The sequence below is a fragment of the Diabrotica undecimpunctata genome, chromosome 2 (assembly GCF_040954645.1).
Source record: "Diabrotica undecimpunctata isolate CICGRU chromosome 2, icDiaUnde3, whole genome shotgun sequence".
Taxonomy (NCBI): domain Eukaryota; kingdom Metazoa; phylum Arthropoda; class Insecta; order Coleoptera; family Chrysomelidae; genus Diabrotica; species Diabrotica undecimpunctata.
Window position 1 is genome coordinate 150934287 of NC_092804.1, and position 23365 is coordinate 150957651.

At 33.1% G+C, this 23365-nt stretch overlaps 1 protein-coding gene across 1 annotated transcript; it reads left to right on the forward strand.

Moving 5' to 3' along the window:
• Positions 1-268: 268 nt before the first annotated feature.
• LOC140433953 (uncharacterized) lies at positions 269-21935 on the forward strand. The gene is made up of 2 exons (XM_072521924.1): positions 269-648; positions 21848-21935. The coding sequence occupies exons 1-2, from the start codon at positions 269-271 to the stop codon at positions 21933-21935; spliced, it is 468 nt and encodes a 155-aa protein (XP_072378025.1).
• The last annotated feature ends 1430 nt before the right edge of the window (positions 21936-23365 follow it).

Sequence of the window (23365 nt, forward strand, 5' to 3'; positions counted from 1 at the left end):
CATGACATATGGATGTCAAACCTGGACCTTACCAAGGCAAATATGAATAAACTAGCCACAACAAAAAGAAAAATGGAAAGAGCAATGTTAGGTATACGACTGTCAGACAAAAAGAGGAACGACTGGGTAAGATCCAAAACAAAAGTCGAGGACATAGCAACAAAAATTGCCAAACTTAAATGGAGCTTCGAGATAAACTGCCACTTTTTTAGGATCTGCCTTTAAGGTACTTTCAACCGGTAGTGTACAAAAAACATATTCATTCAATATGGTGGAAATTGGAATTAACGGTTTTGGCCGTATTGGTCGTCTTGTACTCCGTGCAGCTCTTGAAATAGGAGTTGATGTAGTAGCTGTCAACGATCCATTCCTTGATGTTGACTACATGGTTTACTTGTTCAAATTTGACTCTACCTACGGTCGCTACAAGGGATGCGTCAACAGCGATGACAAAAACTTAGTTGTTGATGGCAAAGTCATTTTAGTACACCAAGAAAGAGACCCAGCTGCTATTCCATGGGGAAAAGTAGGTGCAGATTATGTAGTAGAATCTACCGGAGTGTTCACCATAATTGAAAAGGCCAAAAAACATCTTGAAGGTGGTGCTAAGAAAGTCATCATCTCAGCCCCATCTACTGATGGTCCAATGTATGTATGTGACAATTCGAGACAAAAAATTATTGAGAACAATAAAAGTACGCAAAACTGCATACCTTGGACACATACTGAGAAATGATAAATATAGTCTTTTGCAGGTCATTATGCAGGGTAGAGTCGATGGCAAAAAAAATAGGTAGAAAGAAGAAGTCATGGCTGCAAAATATTCGAGACTGGACAAACACGACTGTAGACGAATTATTCCACGTTGCAAAAGACAGAGAAGCTTTTAAAAATGTGGTCGCCAACCTCCGTTAATGGGGACGGCATAAGAAGAAGAAGAAATTGTGCTTCGCGGGACACACTGCCAGACAAAACGACCAACTTTGGAATACTACAACACAACATTGGAGACCTTACGAAAGTAAACGACCAAGAGGAAGACCACAGATGAGATGGATTGATGATATTAAAAGAATAGCCGGAACAAATTGGAAATATAATGCTCAGAATAGAGACCGATGGAAGGAGTTGGGAGAGGTCTATGTCCAAACATGGACGACGGAACGCTAAGAAGAAGAAGAAGAATTGCATAGCTCTGGCCACCAAAGAAAACCATATTTTAAGTAAAAAAGAAGTCCCTAATAACGACCTTGGAATAGTATAGAATTACTTTAGGAAATAAAGACTTAAGCTGATGCTCAACAAAACTGAATGAACGACATTTTATTTTCATAACCAACTGGCAAATGCCAATATAAACATAGATAGACGTAACACTTGATAGTGCCGTCTCGTATCAAAAAGACCTAGAAAATACCACGACCAAAACCATAACTTAGGATAATTTAATTGGGTTCTCGTTTTAACAAATTTCTTTTAACATTACTATACTTGCATATCTGAATTAGAAATATTAAGATTTTTTTAAATCAGCAAAAATATACAGGTTGTCCCATTTAAATTAAACAAGTTGGGGATATTTTCCGTAAAAACGGAAGTAGAGTAGTAATAAAAAATATGGCATTAGATGCGTTATGTATCATTGTAATTGCACGAAAATTTTGACAAATATTGTCTTTTTTGTTTAAAAGATATTTATTTGGTCCCATACTTTATCCCAACCCTGTACGTCAAAAAGACGTTGAGATCATACTCAGTGGAAAAATATTAGAAATCAATAATTGATTTATTGTTAGGTCCATTTGTGCTTTAGAATAACAAAAATATATAAATTATAGTAACGGAATAAAATATAAATCACTATCATCCTGTATTTTAGCGCCAACAATATGGAAGCGGTATCTCTAATACACAGCTGTTAGCCTACACGGCAATGTGCATATTGGGACGAGTAGGGCGGTCTCCAGGGAAAATATATTAAGTCATATTCAATATTGAAATGGAAGTTGTCATAAGAAATAAAAAAAGTGCGATAGATTTTGTTATGAGTTTCTTTTATTGATATCCTTACGACTGCTCTACCAATTGTAAAAAAGTGAAAATAAAACAAATTTATTATATTAGAGTATTTTGGAAATTGTTAGCAGCAATGCTGTAGAGGATAAAGTCAATAATAAAGTAAAAATATATATTAATTATAAAACTAATTTCTAAGGGCCACAATAATAACTATAGTATTTTTCATATAAAAGATTATGATTATTATCGCTTTTACTCTTATGACCAGATTTAGCCATACGCCTCACACACCCTCTAAGGGGAAAATTCACTTATCTCAAATACCTACATTACCAAAATAATTGAGCTTCTGGTGGTATTCTTTCTGTGTTATCAAGTCCTAGGTGACTTGGTATGTCGATGTATCTCCCAAAAAATTTCGCATGTATCTGGACGTCGAGAATAGCACAGCTTTCTGCACGATCTTATATAGATGTTTATTTAGACACAAGTCTTTTATGTTTTCTAGGAGGTTCTTCGGAATAACTCCAGTGGTAGCAAGAATAATAGGTATTTTCTGGGTAGTTTCCATTCTCCATTATCTCCTTATTTGTATTTCCAGATCTCTGTACTTGGCGATCTTTTAGTTGTAGTTTTAAGCAGATTATTGTTGTTAGGTATCGCCAGATCGATTAGTCTTGTTTGTCTCGTAGTTTATTAACTAGCACAAGATCTGGTCTATTATATGCTACAGTTTTGTTTGTGAGCACAGTGTAATCCCAGTATAGCTTGTAGTTGTCTCAGTTTAAAAGCTATCTCTTGCTAAAGGATCTTCCCTACTGAGTCACGCCGTTTTTTATATTCAGTTGCAGCAAATGCCCGGCAGCCTCCGGTAAGATGTTGGATGGTTTCTTGGGCTTAACATCCACATCGGTATTTGTCGTTTTGGACGTGAGGGGCTTTGACAATATATTTCAGGTAATTCTGGTGATAGATTCAGGTAGGTGATTCTGATTATTATTATTATTCCAGATTTAGCCATACGGCTCACATTCCCTCTTAGGGGAAAATTCACTCATCCCAGATACTTACGGTATCAAAAAGATTGGAGTACATCTTTCTGCATGGCCTTAAAGATGTTCATTTAGACCCAGCGTTTGATGTTCGCTAGGAGGTTTTTGGGAATAACACCAGTAGTAGATATAATAATAGGTACTGTCTGGGTACTTTCCATTCTCTATAATTGGCGATCTTTTCGTTGTATTTAACACGCAAATTATTGGTGTTAGGTATCGCCACATCAATAAGTGTTCTTTGCCTGTTAAGTTTATTAACTAGTATGAGATCCGGTCTATTATGTGCCACTGGTTGGTCTGTGAGCCCAGTGCGTGCAGTCCCAGTAAAGCTTGTAGTAGTCATTTTCCAGCATTCTGTCATTATTATTATTAATAATATTAAGAAGAATAACAAAAAGGGGGGTGGGTACAGGATGAACAGTCTATCCTCCTTTATCTTATAATATTGTACATGGAGGATCCTCAGTTGACTTAGCTATTTTTAGTGTAGTACATTTGGCGAAGATATAACTACAGTTATATCTTCGCCTATACAGCATTAATAAACGCCATATCGAAATAAACTTTTATCGAATACCCATATTTGTCAAGTATTTGTAATTACATCAGTTTTGTTACATTTATCTTCACCAATACTAGTAGGTGCAAATACAATATTATTAACAGATCTAAATTTAAATTCATCTTTTTATGAACTAGCTTGAGGTGGTGATCTTATCCTTTGTCAACATTTATTTTAATTTTTTATGTTATATACTACATATATATTTTTTTATATTCTATATAAACCTACTTTAAAGATATCTATCAAAAGATTATACATTTTTATTTCTATTTTCCCATTAATTCTTCATTGTCTTAAATAAAAAATATTAAATACAAAAAAAATATTTAATGTTAAATATCAAATCTGGTTTAAATGCCAAAAAAGTTAAAAAACATGACCGACTTTACTATATCAAATAATAAAGACAGACAACAGAGACTGTATGTATATTTTTCTCTAAATTAAAAACCGTCACGAGTTTCCCTCACGGTCTATATAATTTTTGCATTAGTACCCTACAAACGTGTCAGGCAAGTAGGGGTGATACTCATATGAAAACTTAGTCTATCCCTAATATTTTACACAAACATATGTTTCGCCCGTTTTGATAACGCGAATCATTTCGTGTCAGGCATCAATTCACTCACCCAAAACAACAGCACACAATATTGCGTCACGAGATAGGCATTGGTGTCGAGACGAAATGGTAGTTAGGTAGTTTTTATTATTTCTAGAGATTTTTTTTAGTAGATTCCTTTTTTTTTTGTTTTACGAAATAAAATATCTTTATATCTTTTAATACGGCATGTTTTTTTTATTTACATAATCACATCGAGCAGAAGGTCATTAGCGACAAATTAATAGATTAAATAAGTTTAATAAATTCTATGGTACAGTTCCCGTCATATAAAACTGGTACACTGTTTTTTTCCAATGTAAACCTGTGCATAACGGAATTGCACTAAATCTAAATAAAAAAAGAACGTTCAAAAATTATTGGATTATCCTTAAAGTTTTTATGTAGGTATTATTTTTATCATTAACAACAAAAAACCGTATCTAATAAATTTAATAACCAGAGAGAGGGTTGAGTTAATGTCCAACATGTTTAAAGGATCTTTAAACGTATGATATTGGCACATGGAACATTGGAATGCATCTACCGTAATTTTATAATGTGTCTGTCGCACAGCCCTCCTGTTAGCTGATTTGATGCAATATTCTCGTTGAACTGGCAACGTTGCCCTAGAAATTAAAATGACATATGTGACAAGAGCAACTTAAACAACTTGAAAAAGACGATTTTCGATTATAAGAGTTGTACCAGTTTTTTATGAAGCGAACGATACTTATTAATGTCTTTCAAGAAATTTATAATAATGTTTATAATGTGTTGCTGGTATCTTATTTTTACTTTTTACTCTACGTTGATTATAGTAGAGGCGACATTCACATAGTATGTGTTTTATTGTTAGTGTGATAGTACAAGTTTCACGCCGTGGCGATTCGCACTTTTTAATTAAGTAATCATGCGTTAACCTAGTATGACCGAGTCTGAGACGCGTTATTATTATTTCTTGGCTTCTCGAGGTAGGTAACACATTCCTTGTTTCTATGCGGGGTTTCACTTGTTTAAACTTTAAATTTGATACGCTCTTTAGAACTATAGTTAGCAATTTCGTTGCATTTTATTAATAAACGGGATGAAATCCAGATAAAATTTATCCCATTATGATTGAGATGAGAATGATAAAAGACAGTTTTAATAATATTTTTTAATAGCGGTTTTTTTTTTAAACAGTTGTCAGATGCTTTGTATGGCACTTAGTAAGTCGGTTAAGATATATTTGCAGTATATTATATGGAGGACATACAGTTCGGCTGTTAAGATAGTACTAACACTAAATAGCTTGAATTTAAGGACCTTTGCAGGAGTTACTACAGTTGTTCTTACACTTTCAGTTGTTTTTGGGCTATCATTTTTTTATAGAAAAGTTTAGCCGTACGGAAGTTTGCTGTGAGGTTTGGCAATTTATTAGTAAAAGTATTTCCATAGACAGGATTTATTGGATTATCCTTAATTTTTGTTGCATACGTTAGACTAAGGTGAGCTCTTCTATCCTTTAACGAGAATTCTTTAGCTTTGCAAAGTAAATTTTAAATCGGTGTTGTACAAAATGCCCACAAACATATTCTGAGTGCTGTAAATAACGTATGTCCCTGAAGTTTTCGGAAAATTTTAGATTTAAAAGTATTATTGGTAGGAAGCATTGGATGAAGTTGCCATTGGAAACCAAAGTTAGTAAACAACTTAACGATATATACACAATGTCAGTTTTGACAAATACGGATCGTTAAGATGGCGTACAAACTTAATATTCGTCAAAGTATTTATAGTTCAGTTGGACATGTACCAAAACGCGATATTGTAAGAATTTTTAGTGTTCAAAATATTTCTGTGTCAACGATTTACCAGACAATTAAAGAGTGCGAAAATCGTATACCATTCCTTAATTTGCCTAAAAGTGAAAGATTAAGAGTTTTAACTTTTGCTCGGATACAGAGATTAATTCAGAGACTGCAGAACAAATTGGGAAAGTCTGCGAAATGTTGGCTGAATATATATTGTTTCACGAATGACTGTAGTAAGTAATTTAAAACGATATAAGAAAAAAAGCTTCTGAGTACACACCAGCTCAGTTGGAAAAAATTCCTAGATGTGGCCGTACATTGAGCTGTACTCATTTTCCTGGTATAATTCTCAATATTGATGATGAAAAGTATTTTACTTTATCCAATTCTGAAATGAAGGGCAACGACGGATTTTATACACGCAATGTACAAGATGCACCAGAAGAAGTTAGGTTTAAGGGAAAAGTGAAATTTGCCGATAAAATTTTGGTCTTCTTAACGTGCCCCATCCCTAAGGACATTGGCGATCTTCATGGCCCATTTGACTTAGAGATTTACGACTTGACTTGATTTTCAAACTACTTGACTTGACTTGACTTGAAATCAAGACAAGCTCAAGTCAAGTATTATTTTTTGAAATTCAAGTCAAGTCAAGTAGTTACACATCAATTACTTGACAAACTCAAGACGTCCATCAAGACTACTTGATTTTTCTTGAAAAAAACTGCCAAAACGCAATAACAATAAAAATATACGGATGTAACCTTTTATTTAAAAAACATCTATAAAAATTAAAAACTTAAAAAATGTAAGTTGCATAATTAAAATGATAAATAAAATAACAAAACGAAATATTTTGAATTCTGGTAATAAAACAACAAAAAATAAAATAAACAATAAAAAAATCACCAAAAATGTAGTGTGGCTGTCTAAAATAAATCTTTAATGTCTTCATTTGCCATCCACGATTTCAGACACATAAAGCTTCTCACGGAGTTATCGCCTAATCGGTTTTTTTGTTTGGTAAGGGTTAGGGCAGCTATAGAAAACTGCCTTTCGACTGGAGCTGAAGACGCTTGCGTTGATAAAAAATCTTTGGCCATTGTGGCGAGGTTTGGAAACATGGATAAATGAAATCGGTCTACTGACTTTATTTTAAAAAAAATACTATATATTTGGTTTTAGTTGTCAAAGAGATCAATCCAGATTCCTGTGAACATTTTTGAATATCCAACAAGAAGTTCTATGCAAGTTGCGAGATGATGGTTAAGTTTTGCTTTGGCCAAGTATTGCGAGATCGTCAGCATATAAACGGCTTTTAAGTGGGAGTTTTAGTACATCATTTATGGCAATTATAAATAGCGTAGGACTTTGACACATCCCTGAGGGATCCCATTTTCTAATTCCCCTTTTGACGATAAGTTACCATTTACCCTAACTTTCATGTAACTTTTATGTACAAATACGTTTTTTATTTTGAGTTTGCCAAGACAATGATACATCTCTAAAGAGAAGGATGGCTCTCAGTTAAATATAATGAAAAGAAATTTTTGAAAACTAATAAAGATTATTACTATATAAGAATAAATTAGTAAAGAATTTGGACATAACATGACTTATGTGGGTAGAATAATGAGAACCCTGACTTGAAGAATCAATGAACATCTTATTAGCACAGATAAATCAAACTTTTGACATAGTAAAATTTTATGTAAAATTCCAAATAGAATTTTTTAGACTTATTCAAAGGTAAGCGGGGACCCGGTAGAAGGAGAATATCATGGCTGCGGAATTTAAGAACATGGTTTAAGAAAACCTCAACGGAGCTGTTTCGAGCCGCAGCGAGCAAGGTCATGATTGCCAATATGATTTCCAACATCCGAAACGGATAGGAACCAGAAGAAGAAGAAGAAGAAGACTGATAAACCTTTTAGAAGACCTTGAGATATCTAAAGAAATAAAACTGTACCCTTATTGTTGCTAAAACACACAAATCAATCTTAATAGCAGGATAGATACTCGATCGTGCTACCAGCAACTGGTTTCACAAATCTGAAATATTAATAGTATAAACCGATAATTAACAAGTTAAAATTATTACTAAAGTTATTATAGTAATTGTTTAAGTGCAGGAAATCATACGTTAGTAAAGACAACTTTTATTTGGTTTGATTGCATGATAATAAACTAAATAAATAATTGTCCTAACTAACCTAACAATTTGGTTAGAATAAACAGCAATTGTCAAAATCTGGTTGCTCGTCAACTTTTAAATAAAACAGTTCCATACTCAGCCGAATTGATAAAACCAAAAAATCGAAAACGACCAAAATGAATAGTAATAACGGCAAAGTTATTATTGAGACTGAGAACTCACCAAACACTCAAAGATACTCCACAGCATTGATTTACTCACCAATAACTTTTTCTAGCAAAGAGCAGGCCATAATTTATTGGAAACCTAGTTAAAAACTATTGGATTACAGCTAATGTCGCCCCTTACATTCTTACGAATTGAAGCAACCGATCCAGCGTATAGTCACATACTTAGTTTTCAAAAGCAGGTGTACATATCTCCTCCAGAAGATAGTTTCCAAATTTCCGATACATTACAAATTATTCATGACGACTTAAAATATCGCATTTTTTTATAACAGATACATTATGCTATAAGTGCAAGCAACCAGTTCATTTTGCATCTCAATGTGCCGGCCTCCAACTCCAAGCTTCAATTTCTTCATATACTAGATCACAACAACAAAGTTCCTCTCTAATTTAAGTAAGTCTATATCAAATACTACTAACCCTGAAATGATATGTGAAATATGATATAACACCGATTATTAATATATTTAATGAGCCCAATCCCGACCTATCTGCTTCTTTTGAAGTTCAATCAACTCCGATAACTAAACCTACGACCTCCAAACGAAATTTATTTGAAATTGCAACACCTAGCCCAGAATATTTCTGAAGAGTTGTATAATAAGATTAGGGTTGGTGCTATTTTTTTGAAATTAAAATTATTATTGATATAAGGGTGAAAACTGCTTCCAGTTAAGTAAGTTCATAGCATGATCAATTATGCGGAAATATGGGAGATTGAACTTTGAAGAGTCATTAGCCATGGATATGTCTAGAATGTTATTTATTAAAATTCTTTTACATACAGCTATGCTAGAAGTGTAATTAAGGGTTATTAGCTACCTACGAAGATTTAGCGTGGGTTCACCTATTTCAGCTTGTACGCTATTTATCGGAGTTGTTCTGTACGACCAAGTATAATACTTAGGGAGGTGTTATGTAACGTATCCAAAGGTTTTAACGTTGTTATTCTAGCAATACATCCGTGATCAATTTTGGAACGAATTAATTTTCTGTATAACATGAGCAGTGTTTTACCATCGGCACCCCAAGTTTTGTAAGCTAGGTACTTTAACAAGTTAAGACCATTTCGACATGAAAGAACTCACTGCTGGATATAACTTTTCCAATTTAATTGTTGATGAAATATCACTCCTAAAAATTTTATTTCGTTTGTATAGAAAAGATTTTGGTTTTCAAGCATTAGGTTCGGTTTATCCTCGATATGTTTTTCTAAAAATATTATACATTTTGTTTTAATAAAGCAAAACCTGGAACCGATACTTAGGGACCAATTTACTAGTTTATTTATGTGTTCGTGTAATATTAACGCCATACGATTAACGTTCTTGCCTTTGATGTAAATAATTGGGTCATCAGCATATAATCTTGCCTGAACAGGTTTCGCAATGATTTTTATTAGGTATATCGTTTATTCCTAATAAAAACGGAGTAGGACTGATAATCGATCCTTGTTGGATTCCGTTTTGTTCTTCTTTAAGATAGTATAAAGCACCATTAGCTCGGACTTAAAATGTTCTTTGAGTTAAAAAATTGTTTATGTAGGTCAAAATGTGTCATTTAACTCAATTGTTTTATATTCAATATACGGTTTTCCATACTGTATCAAATGATTTAATTATGTCAAAGTAAATTGCCATACATTTTTGATTATTTTTAAAAGCTTCCTGAATAGCGTTTTCAAGATCTATATTGTTGTCGTTTGTAGATCCGCTGGTCTGAAGCCAACCAGTACCATCGAACAGATGGTAAGTTGAACATTATGTTCTAGGTTCCACATTAATCTTTTGGTGACTATTTTTTCCACAAGTTTACATGATGAACCTTGTAATGATATATGATGATATGATTTTGATTGTAATTTATCTGTATTTGGTTTAATAATAGGAATAACAATGGCGTTTTTCCAAATTTTTGGAAATGATGTTTGTGACCAAATAATATTAAAAAATTTAAGTAGAACCTGTTTTGTTTCTATGGTAAGTGTTTTAATAAATTGTATTGGTATGTCGTCTTGACCTGGTGAAGTATCTTTCATGCTATTAAGTGCTCCCATAACTAAGAGGTGTATTGATAGATTTAAATTTGTCAGAAATTTTATTAAAAACATTTTTTTTCCATTATTTGATTATTTAATTAATAAAGATTCTTGTTAAAAAAAGTTAGTTAAAGACTACTAAAATCTTTTTAAGACTTGGGTTATCTCATGGAAATATTGGACTTTTTTCCTAGGAATTTAAGGGCTGAGAGTGAAGAACAATGAGAACATTTCTATAAAAATATCAAGAAGATAGAAAAATATCAAGGAACATGGAACACAACAATGATATCAGACTTCTGCTAGTTGCAAAAGGGGAACATTCTTGATAATATTTAGAAGCGAAAATGAACCAAGAGGAGTCTTACAGTAAAAAAAAAGCATTTACGATATCAAGTTTAAAAATGAGCTTTAAAAATATTTACTTTAATTTAATTCCGTAATTTTATACCTGTAAAGTTATAATAAAAAGTTTATCTTTAACGTATATATTTAGAAGCGAGCATTCGTTGCTTTTACTAACCTAATAATAAATAAAGCTGAACTAATAAATTAAAAGCCCTTCATTTTTCACGTGCGTCTCTTAAAATAGAAGTTTGCGGCCTCACTTTATCTCTACGTACAGTACAAAAACTAAAACTATATAGGAAAGTTTTGTTCGCTTGCACTCAGCATCTATGCACCATTAATGCTTTCTGAAGCAAAATCGATGTCCTTTTAGCACTGTATTTACCGAAAATATAAGATAAAGTATAAATTCATTATAAACAAAAAGTAAAGAATTATAAAACTTAAAATAAACAGCATTACTAAAAACAATAAAGTTTCTATCCGATTAAATGCATAAATGAATGTCAAACAAACTTAAGTAGGGAACAGTTGGCACTATAGAGCAATTGTGTAATTACAAACTGACGAAATGAATCATAAAACCAAAGAAAAAACAATTCTATTTCACTTTTATAGTATTAAAATAGTTTAGCATATTCTGGAGGTATAACAGCTGACCGATCCAGGGCCATAAGCTTTCAATTTTAAGTATCGGTAAGCAATGATAGCTATACAAAAAGCGTAGCAGCAAATATAACAAAAAGATTCTACATAATTTAAATAAAAAACTTTCTTATTATATAAAAAATGCACTTAGATATACATAATTGGACGAATTTTATGCAAATATAAGATAACAAATACAATTTGCATAACCACAAACAGGCTGATCAGCTGTATTCACACATAAAAAGGCAGAATAGACAGCAGGAATTCTATACCAGAATACGTGAAAAAAATAAAAAAGCCATAAAAATAAGGAAATAACAACAAAAACGCGCCAAATCTTTATGCAAATTGAAAATGGCTGTTTAAAAAAAAATCATTTAAATTCATTGAGAAGAACCGAACAGTAAAGGCCAGCCATGAGTATATTGACAAAAACCTTTTTTTTTATTACTTTAAAGCGATTTAAGGGAAAGTTCAGTAGGAGAAAGTTCAGTAGGAGTGTTCAATTCGACAAAAGCAAATTCTGGAAATGACTAAAATATTTGTATTATAAAAATATAGCATGGGCTATGGTTTTGATAACTACTAGTTCTTAAAATTTATTTTCTGTAATTAAAATTACTTTTTGGATGAAATGAATGTTGCAGCTTCATGTTTTTGAAGAAAGTGGGAAAGCATGCATTGTATTTTATTTTACAGTAACATATTCAGCGTTAAGTTGTTTTGGATTGTAATAATAAATAATTTAGGATGACAACCTTTTGGTTCTGCGGTACTATATTAATAAAAAAAAGAAGGACAACCGTCCTTTTGGTATGATTTTATTAGGAAAATAATCTTATAACCAGAACTTAAAATTTTAAAAATAATATTGCTAATTATCTTCGGAACATAAAGAATTGTCTTCGATAACGACAACTTTATTTTTGTTGTTTTTAAAGATTTATAGAAGGTATTCTAGCAATTTCATGAAGTGGTTATATTTTAAACTATCAATTGGAATTGATTTTTCATTATTTATTTGGTACAATATCTTTGATAGGAGACCATCGAGAGAACACCGCATTTTCCTTTTAAAATTGACAGTTTTAAAATCTTCCAGGGAAAACGTTTTTTTATAAAACATAATGCCAGGATGGCCTCTTTCGATATTCAAGTGAAAAATTTTGGAGGATAGAAAGGGTTCATTGTCTGTGTTCCATTTGCTATTAATAAACGTGCTTATACATACGGAAATATTACAAACTATGGTCAAAATAAACTCATTACAAGAATTCTTTTCTTTTTCTTGCAGTACCGTCTCACATCGGAGGTTGGCTACCATCACAGCAATCTTTACTTTGTTGGCTGCAGCTCTGAATAACTGTATTGAACTGCACCCATACCACTCCCTTAAATTTCGCAACCAGGAAATCCTCCTACATCCCACATTTCTCTTTCCCGAGATTTTTCCTTGGATTATGAGTCTAAGCAGAGAGTACTTTTCTCCTCTCATTATGTGACCCAGATATTCCAGTTTTTTCGTTTGTATGGTTTTTATGACTTCGCATTCCTTCCCCATCTTCAGCAGAACATCTTGATTTGTTACTCTTTCTGTCCATGGTATTTTCCACATACTCCTGTAACACCACATCTCGAATGTCTCAATGTTTTTAATGTTTATCTTTTTCAGTATCCAGGCTTCCATGCTGTACAGCAGAACGCAGAAAACATAGCACCTTAACATTCTTGTTCTTAAGTTTATATTTATGTCCCGGCTGCATAGGAACTTTTTCATTTTGACAAACGATTGTCTCGCTATCTCTATTCGCCTCTTGATTTCTCTTGTCTGGTCATTAGTATCAGTGAAGCAAACCCCTTAATATTTGTAGGACGTAACTCTTTCAACTGGCTGACTATTTATGGTTAAATTCACATTGGTGTATAGCTTCTTTGTTACAATCATGAATTTAGTCTTTTTGATGTTCAGTTTTAGACCATACTTTTTGGTATGGGTGTTTATGTTTTCCATCAAAAACTGTAAATTTGCTAGGTTATCTGTTACTATTAACGTGTCATCAGCGTATCGTATATTGTTAATTAACTCTTCGTTAATGTTCATACCAATGTTTTGCTCTAGGAGCGCTTCCTGACATATTGTTTCGCTATATATATTGAATAACACTGGAGAAAGCACACAACTCTGACGCACACCTCGACGAATCTCAATTTTTTCGGTTAACTCATTATCAACTTTGATTTTTGCTGTTTGTCCCCAGTACAACCTGGATATGATGTTAATATTGCGACTGTCGATGTTTTTGCTTCTTAGGATTTCATACAGCTTTTGGTGTCTGACTTTATCGAAGGCCTTCTCAAAATCTATGAAACCTACGTAAAGGTCTTGGTTTACATCCAAACATCTTTGCATTAATACACTCAGACCAAACAAAGAATTTTATGAACTGCCAATCAGCACAGCAATAGTTTGCAGTTATTTAGAATACCTACAACAACATTTAAGAAATCAGTTAAGGTTATGAGTATGATTACCCAATAAGTTAAGTTCCTAATTTAATTTAATTTCATTTACATTTAAATTTTAGTTTTTTTTTAACGCAACTTATTTATAAATAAATAAATAAATAAATCAATATATATATATATATATATATATATATATATGTATATTTTTTTGCCGCCACTGAAAAGGCGATCTTATAAGAAAATCTATATACCTAACAATTTAAGGCATGCACATGACGGATTGTTTAGAAATAAGGGTCAAGGTGGAAATTGCTGTTGGTACAATTAGAAATAGTATTCACCTTCATATATTATTCATAAAAGTCAGTTCAATAAAAAAGTTAACACAGTTCATAATATTCTTTTTTATTTTACAGTTTATTGTTAAAAAGTAGTAGCAAATTTGTTAAAATTACTATTTTTATGTTCTGAGTATTCAGTTAAATAATTTTATATTCCTTTGAGGTATACTGTACTTTCAAAAACAAAACACCGATATTATATAAATTAATAGGTAAAGTAACATAATAACTGACAACATTAGTGTGGTTATTAATAAAAAACAAAATAAATATCTGGTAGATACTAAACAACGTTTAGGAAAAAAAGAGTATTGAGCAAATATGAACTCACTGCAATGAACGAATTTTTTGTTACTAAGAGTTATTTTATTTAACCTACGAGTGGTAATGTACAGTCTCTGTCATTTTTTTATTTTATTTTTTGCGCTTAAACACAAATGCCCATATGGCATTTTGTCTGCGCAGCTAGGTATATTTTGTCCCCTTATCCCACTATTCAATATTGAAAAACCTGTAGTCAAGCGCGTATTATTTATAATTATGTTTTATGACCCAAGGGTTACCAACCCTACAATTTGTGTTATAGTCAAGAGTAAGTTATTGTTGTGTTTGTTTCGCAATAAATTTATACATTAGATCAAAGGACAAAAAATCAGGTTGCAACAATTTTTGACATAATTGTTGCTAATTCTGAACTAGAAGATGACGCAAGTTTACAAGATGAGCATTAAAAGCTCTAATTGATACTAATTCCAAGGAGAATTATAGAAAAACATGTCATGAAATACATATCAGTAGAAGTAAAAGCCCAAACACCTAATTTGATTTGGAAAGATGAAGAACTCGTGCTAAAAATAGTGTACCCGATTTGCCAGAACCAAAAAAATAAAGTGAGGCAAAACTTCTTCTTCTTCTTCTTCCTTTTATATAGACATGACTCTGTCTGTTTTTTAATGTGTCTCCAGTAAGTTGTCGTTCCATCGTTTTCGCGGTCTTCCTACTAATCGTCTTTTGATATTTTCGATCGTTTCGATTATGCCTAGAGGTATCTTTCTTGCATACAGTAAGTGAATAATATCTTTTAATTTGACCCGGCAAATGCCTTTGTAAGTTTCATGAAACATAGATATGCCGGTTTGTTGTATTCTAATGATTTCTCTTGCACTTGCCTCATTATAAATATAGCGTCGGTGCATGATCTTCCTGACCTAAAACCTTGTTGTTCTTCTGCTAGTGTTATAATTTTATTTAATTTATTTGTTGTCACTTTGGTTGTTTATTTTAGTGTTGTGTTTAATAAATTAATTCCTCTGTAATTTTCAGGGTCCGATTTGTCTCCCTTTTTGAAGAGAGGTATTAGGATGCTTGATCTCCATTCTTAAATAATTTGGTTTTGTTCTATTATTTTTTGGATTAGTTTTAATAGTTTTTTGGTCAGATCTGGTCCTCCGTACTTAAGGAGTTCGTTCGGTATTGTATCCTCTTACGGTGATTTTCTATTTTGTAATTTCCCTAATGCTTCCTTTACCTCTTTCTCCTCAATATTTATTTCTTCTTTTTCGTCACCTCTGGTGGTGGTTCATTATCGCCAGCTTTAGCAAATAGAGATTGAAAGTAGTCTACCCGTGTTTTCTTCTGAATCTGTTTCGTTTTTATTAGTTCGTTCATCTCTTTTCTTTGTACTTTAATCATTCTCCATATTTCTTTTTGTGTTCTGTAGAAATCGTGTTTTATCTGTTTTGAGAAACTCTGCCAGTGTTCCTTTTTGATTTGTCTAACTAAAGTATTCGTTTCATTTCTGATTCGTTTATAGTGATTGTATGCCTTTTGTATTTGTTGTGTTCTGTATTGTAAAAAGGCTTTCTTTTTTCTTCACATTTTGTCTTCATTAGACAAAACTTGTAAAGAAAAAGATAGTAGTTAAAACCAACAAGTTTATAGCATTGAAATCTTGTGACGCAGCCAGTAACAGTGCAGTTAGGCAAATTAATCCTATAGAATTGAAAGTTTTGTTGGATCTGTCGTACACGTCTTACGATAACAGAAGCATTTGTCATAATAATGAAGATTTACTTACCGCTTGGTAGATCAAGTTAGATTTATCGCCTTGTGGTTAAAAAGCTTCCAGTTCGCTATAAGAGACATTTGGTTCAATGATAAAAGAATTATAGTACAAAAGCAATATTGGCCCCAATAGCTAAGATTTTTGAGGCATTTTAATTTTAATATTTCGAAACACTGTAATTTTCACCCTATGATTAAATTGAATAACCCAAAAATTTGGGTTATTCAATCAACGGTTAAAGGTATTTTATACCAAAATTCAGAAGTATTAATGTTTTTGTCTATTTTTTCTTCGTTGCCTGGAGTAATTGCCTTAGATCAGAATTATGCAGCTGATTTGTAAAATGCGATTATCTCGAAAACTGTTAAGTTTTGAAGTTATTAACAGGTATACCTTTTTTTTTGTTAAAATAATATATCTTTAATATTTTTTATCCCAAATACAGGTAACTTAAAGAGCAAAAAAGTTAAGTGCAAATTTATACCACATATGTGGCATAAGTGGCGCCCTCTATCAGTTACATAAAAGTGTGCATCAAATTATAATTTCTCATATTTAAAAGTATATAGTTTTAAATTGTTATACCTAAATGTTTATAAACATGAAAATTATAGCGAAAAATAAAATTTTAATTTTGCACTTTAACACCCTGTATCTTTTTTAATATCAACATTTTATTAAAGCAATTTGGCTTAAATCGTAATATTTTAAAGTGTAGAATCTACTGTTTCTTTTTGTACAATTACTTAAGGACCACCCTGTATATTATTTATTCTATTTTAGCATAATGAAGATGGGTTTGTAAACTTAATCATCATCATTCTGGCTTTACAACCCTCTGTGGATCCTAGCCTCCTCAATCATTTTTCACCAGTCGTCCCTATCCATCGCTTTTCTCTGCCAAGCACTTATTTCCATATTTCTAATATTTCTAATATATCTAAATGTTATCAAGGAACCTTGTTCTGAGTCATTTTGTTCCATCCACTTACATATAATTAATATATATTCTATTAAGTTCGAATAAGTTCTATTAAGTCGTCACCGCACTCCATTGTCATTCACTGGTCCACAGATTCGCCTTAGTACTTTTCTTACTCTGAACCATATGTTGGGACTGGGCGTATTATTGTTTTGTGGAGTTTTATTGTTATATTTTTCGATATAATTGTGGATGATTCAAGGAGGTGATTGAGCCCAAAATAACATCTGTTGGCCGTGCAAAATCTGCGGTTTAACTCTGCGGTAGTATTAATTGTTGCGTACTTATTTTCATATACTTCGTTTTGTTGGTGTTTATTATTAAACTCATTTTTGTAGCCGATTCTTTTGATGCTACATACGCATCTCGTACAGCGCTTTCCGTTCTCCCAAGAATATTGACATTATCTGCAATGACCAGGATTTGCACTAATTTATTATATGTTGAACCAGTGGCTGCGATTTGTGACATACGTATTACTTTTTCCAGAGCCAGATTGAACAGTATACAGGATAGAGATAGAGTACAAGGTTTAGACAGTTCCCCTGAATGCGTATTCTACATTCAACTTGTTTAAGAGTTAGTTTTGTTAAATTTATCGATTGATTTGGTATTCATAGCTCTTTCATTGCGTTGAACATTTCTCTTCTATTCACAGAGTCGTAGGCTGCTTTGTAGTCTATAACTATGTGATGAGTACCAATACCATATTCCAGTATTTTTTCCATAATTTGTTTCAGGGTTGTAATCTGATGTATTGTCGATTTACCACCTCTGAAATTAGTCTGGTATTTTCCTACTATCCGTTTTGCATATGGTGCCATACGGTAACATAGTACTGTGGAAAATATTTTATACGCTACAATTAGAAGCGTAATTCCTCTGTGGTTAGAGCATTCAAAAATATCTCCTTTTTTGTATGGTGCAAACTATTCCAATATTCCAATCATTGGGGAGGGATTTCAATCATTCCTCTTTCCTCTTGTCTGTTCCTTACTTTGTCTCTTTCGTCTTCCAGGTTTTCTTTTGTGCTTGGTTAAAGTACCCATCTATTAAATACATCTTTCCTTGTTGTAAACCGAAAGCACTCATCTAGGAATTAAATATTTTGCATAAATGCTTTGAGATTTACCTCTTCAATTAATAAAAACAGTTTTAAAAACGTAAAACCTAGCAATTTGATGCATCCTGTATTTTTAAAAATTTAATAGACTTAAATTTTAAATATATTTAAGTTTTTTTTTCAGTGCTACACTTTACATTAGACATTATCTCGAACGCTAGGTGCTTATAACAAGAAAAATAAAACAAATCTTTGTTTAACTGGAAACATTTGCAATTGTTGAAATGGAATAAGCCGTAAATCTTTGTAGCCATTTTTAAACTTTCTTGGGAATGTTGAAAGCAATTTCGAAAATGGCAATATTGGCTTAACGATCTTCGAATGTTGAAAGTTACGTATCCAGAGTGGTGCATTATAATTGAAACAGTAAATTCAGCAACTTCGCCATCATTACCCGTTTTATTCTTTTTATGCAAGACCCCAATTTCACGGTACGGCAACTTTTTCAGTAAGCTGTGACTTTTACAATGCGCCATCCCTATAAATTCTGTTGTTAGTAAAGGAATGTGGCCAAAGATAAATTATTCACTGCCTGCCATTATTTAAAAAAATCACTTTAACTGACATAAATGTGACAGTTGTCATATTAACTTTAATGTAAATTGTGTGTATGCATTTTACATTATTTGTTTCTATATTTTATAAAAATTGATTTTATGGTCTGTGTAATTCACATATAAACAACATTCACGCAAAGTATAACATTGAAATTAATTTAAAATAAAATATGGTTAAATGCTCGAATACATAAATATTACAAATAAAAGGCATATCGACCAAAGCTTTTCTATTAAATCTTGTCCATACTTTCGCTGGCAGACTATCTTCGGGGGCATTTCGTCAAAAAATTTGGCTATCCAGCACATCATCGAAAGCCATAAACATTTAAATACAACTAAAGTACATTTGAAAGTTATTGATAGCACAAAGTAGTTTAAGGTTTAATACAGGGATCAATGCAGAAAAAACGTAATAACTGATACCTTCTTATATGAATTTTCACTCGACTTTAATCTGACTACCCCGACAAACCTCAAATACAATACATCTTAAAATGCAAATGAGCAAACCCAGAGGGATTACGCAATAACTGAATACCTCAATGACGGAGAACATAAAGTTACTTTAACCCTGCGATAGTATGCCTAGATAAATTAGCACGAGAGGTGTTCCGGGGTATGTTATATCCCAAACTAAACTAACGCAGGAAGTTAAAATTTTTAAATTTAATCATTTAAAATGGTTAATCTTGATTTTTTACTTATTTATGAATCAAATAAATTAAAAATGGTACTGTAAAAGTCTTATGCTTAAATGGCAAACATCATTTATCCAACATATTGCAATTATGCTAGTCAAAAAACACGAGTGAACAGTAATACACTCAGATGTTATAAAAAATTTTATTGATCATACAACTCTAAATAAACTTATAGAAAAATAAAAAAGTTACTTAAATTGTCGCAATTTGAACACGTCATTATTGCGAGTATCACATCGCAAATGTAAAAAGTCTTCCTATCTTTGTTTCTTGGACAAAAAGAAAATCTACTGCTTATCCTACGTCGCTTAGGTCTCAACTGATGTACCTTTGATTGCTGATTATCACGTAGTGGTCGACGCAAGGAAGGGTTTTGTCTCCGTGGATTTCGAAACTCAGAAATCAGCTGCACATCCAGTACTTTCAAAAAAATTCGTCATGTTAATTTATCGTCTTTTGTATTTGTTTTATATATAACTTGAGCATCACTCCAGCTGTATTTAAAAACGAAAAAAAAAAATAGTGTCAAAGTCCAACGATGACATTTCTTGATACCCTGTAATTAGCAGATAGCTCATCCAATGTGTCTTTGTCTAAAGGCAAATTTTGAACTGCGAATTTCTCTTCCTCGTGTGTTCAGAAGTGCTGTTGGAATTTGCCTTTTGTTTTTCCTAACTGTCCCAACCGATGTAAAATGATCAGTGTGAAGTAAATTGATCATGAGCGGATAAATGGTAAACCAGTTATTGAAAGGAATATTACGTTTAGTACCAGAAACTGGCTCAATCAAACGTTCAACTACGTTTTGCGGATTGTTACTTTGTCAGAAAGGTCCTTCTGGCTGTATGCCGACGTAAACTTTCATGTTTAGATAGTATTCAGTTTTGGCATCCACGAGCGCAAATAATTTTAAGCCATGCTTTTCTGGCTTATTCGGTATATATTGAAGAAATGACGTCCCCTGAACGATTCCAGTTTTTCGTTTATTGTAATATGTTGACTTGGTATATAGTGTCTCTTACAGTTTTACAGTTGACAACGAGTTGATCAAATATATAGGACCTCTAATTGCTGCCAATTTGTTGATCTGTTTCCGTTATACTCTATTTTGCACATTGTCGAATCGCAAACATTGTAACAAAATGGAATATCTTTGTTGTGACATTTTTGTTTGAATGACATCAATACCGCTTCCATCAGTATTCCAAAGATCTGAAATATTTTGTCGGTTGTGCATCGCACCGTGGAGTTTTCGTCGTTAATTTTACATTTGTATAGTCAATAAATGTCATCTAACATTTCATCTCTAAAGAATAACAACCAGCAATAAAGAAAACTCTGCTTTTCTCGTTCTATTCCTTTTACACCAGGTAAATATGTAATTAGATTGTCCGACCTTGTTCTCATTTGTTTGTTTTTTGGAAGCTTGAACCAATTTGATTTCTCTTCGTCTAAAAAGTATCTCTTACCATTATTCTCACTATCACTTTCTGAACCACTTGAAAATGAACATAGTTGGACGGTTACGATATGTACCATGAATTGGTTTTGTTAAACTTAACGTATAGTATTTAGCTAAATGGACACCTACCAGTGTTGAATTTTTACCAATATTCACTTCGGCATTCAAAAGATAAAAAGTTTTTGCATCGCATAATGCTAACATTTTAATTACGTAATTATCGGATTTTGAAAGTATATACATTTTGAATTGCATAAGCTGTTCATCTAACGTGCAGTAGTGTGAAGGCGTGTAAAGTTTGCTACATTTTTAAATAACTGCTTCAAAAATATCTCGCGATGGCGCAAAACGATCTGTTTTACGACGCTTCTTTCTAGTGTCCCTGTTGTCAAACCTGATGCAGTTCGTAAGAAATGCAAAGCGAGCTTCACTCTTTACATCGCGAATAAATGGAATTTTCGTTTCTCTCTAAAAATAGTACTTTCGTTGTTACCGGATTCATATTTAGAACTTTTGCGTAGTAATAAAATACATAATCTAATCTAATAGAAAACAGAGCATAATACTTTGATTTCTATTAGATTCATATCTCTCACATAGGATGGTCTGATTGTTGTATTAGCCACTTTCTTCACGTCAACATGTTGATCTCTTACATAACGTTCTGGTTGTAATCTAATTTACTTTTTTAGAATATTTTTCAGAATATCATCAGTGAAAAACGGGGACCATGCTGAAATTCCACTAGTTACTTGTCGAGCAGCACCTAGATTAGATTAGATTAAGAGAGGTGGCCTTTCGGCCTATTCCACTGTGACCTTTTCAGATCTATTGTGGTCCTCTAGTCCTAGATAACATTCTCTAGCCTTACCCTTTTTATAAAGTCTAGTAGCTTCGAGACTGTACCTTCCATGTAGCTATTTGCCGGTGGATTTTCTTCTCCTAATGCAAAGAACCGCACATTTGCCAGACTGTCACACTGACATAAAATGTGCTCTGCTGTTTCTTCTTCGAGGTGACAGAATCTGCACAGGTCATCATCTGATAATCCCATCAGCTTCAAGTGCCTATTCAGCTTACAGTGCCCTGTTAGAAGACCTACTATGACCTTGACTGTTTTCCTGTCTTTGCTTATTAGGTCTGCCGTAAATTTTGGCGAATGTTCTGTAATGAACTGTTTCGCCTGTCTTTGTCCTGGTGAATTCCTCCACCATTCCAGAGATTTGCGAGCTACCCACTTCCTTGTAGCCGTTCTTGTTACTGATTTAGCAACTCTGCAGAAGGGTTCCGGTCCAATGAATGGCAATGATGAGCCTTGTTTGGCCATTTCATCTGCTTTTTCATTGCCCTTATGACCCTCGTGCCCCGGTACCCAGGCTACCGTAACCTTGCTACGGTCTCCTAGTTTATTTAGGGCACACACGCAATCCCATACTAGCTTAGAATTGACCTCTACGGAATTGAGTGCCTTAAGCGCTGCCTGACTATCTGTGAAGATAGCAACTTAACAGAACGTTCTTTCCTGCCTTTCTATTTCTTCCACGCAGTGATGGATTGCAGTTATTTCCGCCTGGAAAACTGTCACATCCTTAGATAGACTTACCGGGAAATCTATTTCTTGATTTGTCCCTACTATGCCGGCTCCCACACCCTCCGATGTTTTTGAGCCATCCGTGTACCAGGTAGCAGCAGCTTGTATGGGTACACCTTTATTCCAGTCTTCCCTGCCTGGTATCTTAATTGTGAACTTATTGTTAAAGCTATATCTCGTAACTGTTGCATCGATAGGTTTCCCCATCACAATATCGGCTTTTAGCTCCTCGATTAGCTTTCTGTTGTCAGTACCATGCATCTGGCTTATATGTCGCTGACTATGGATTATTCTGTGCATCACGGATCTGGCTTCGCCCTGTATAAAGATATGAAGTGGTGCAGTAGGAGTTGTTTTTAAGGCCCCCGTAATACACAGGCATGCTAGCCTTTGTGTATTACCTAGCAGCCTTATTGCTCCCCCTTGCTGCGTCTTTGTCCACCACGTCACCGAGCAGCACCTATATCTCCAGGTAAATGAATCACTAGATTTCTTTGATTCGTTCAACGTGACTTTTTGTTGACTTTCCGCTTTATCTAAAGCCATTATTTTCACGTAGTTTGGTAGGTACTTCCTCAATTTGCAAATATTCAATGTCGCTTCCGATGTTTGCAGCTGA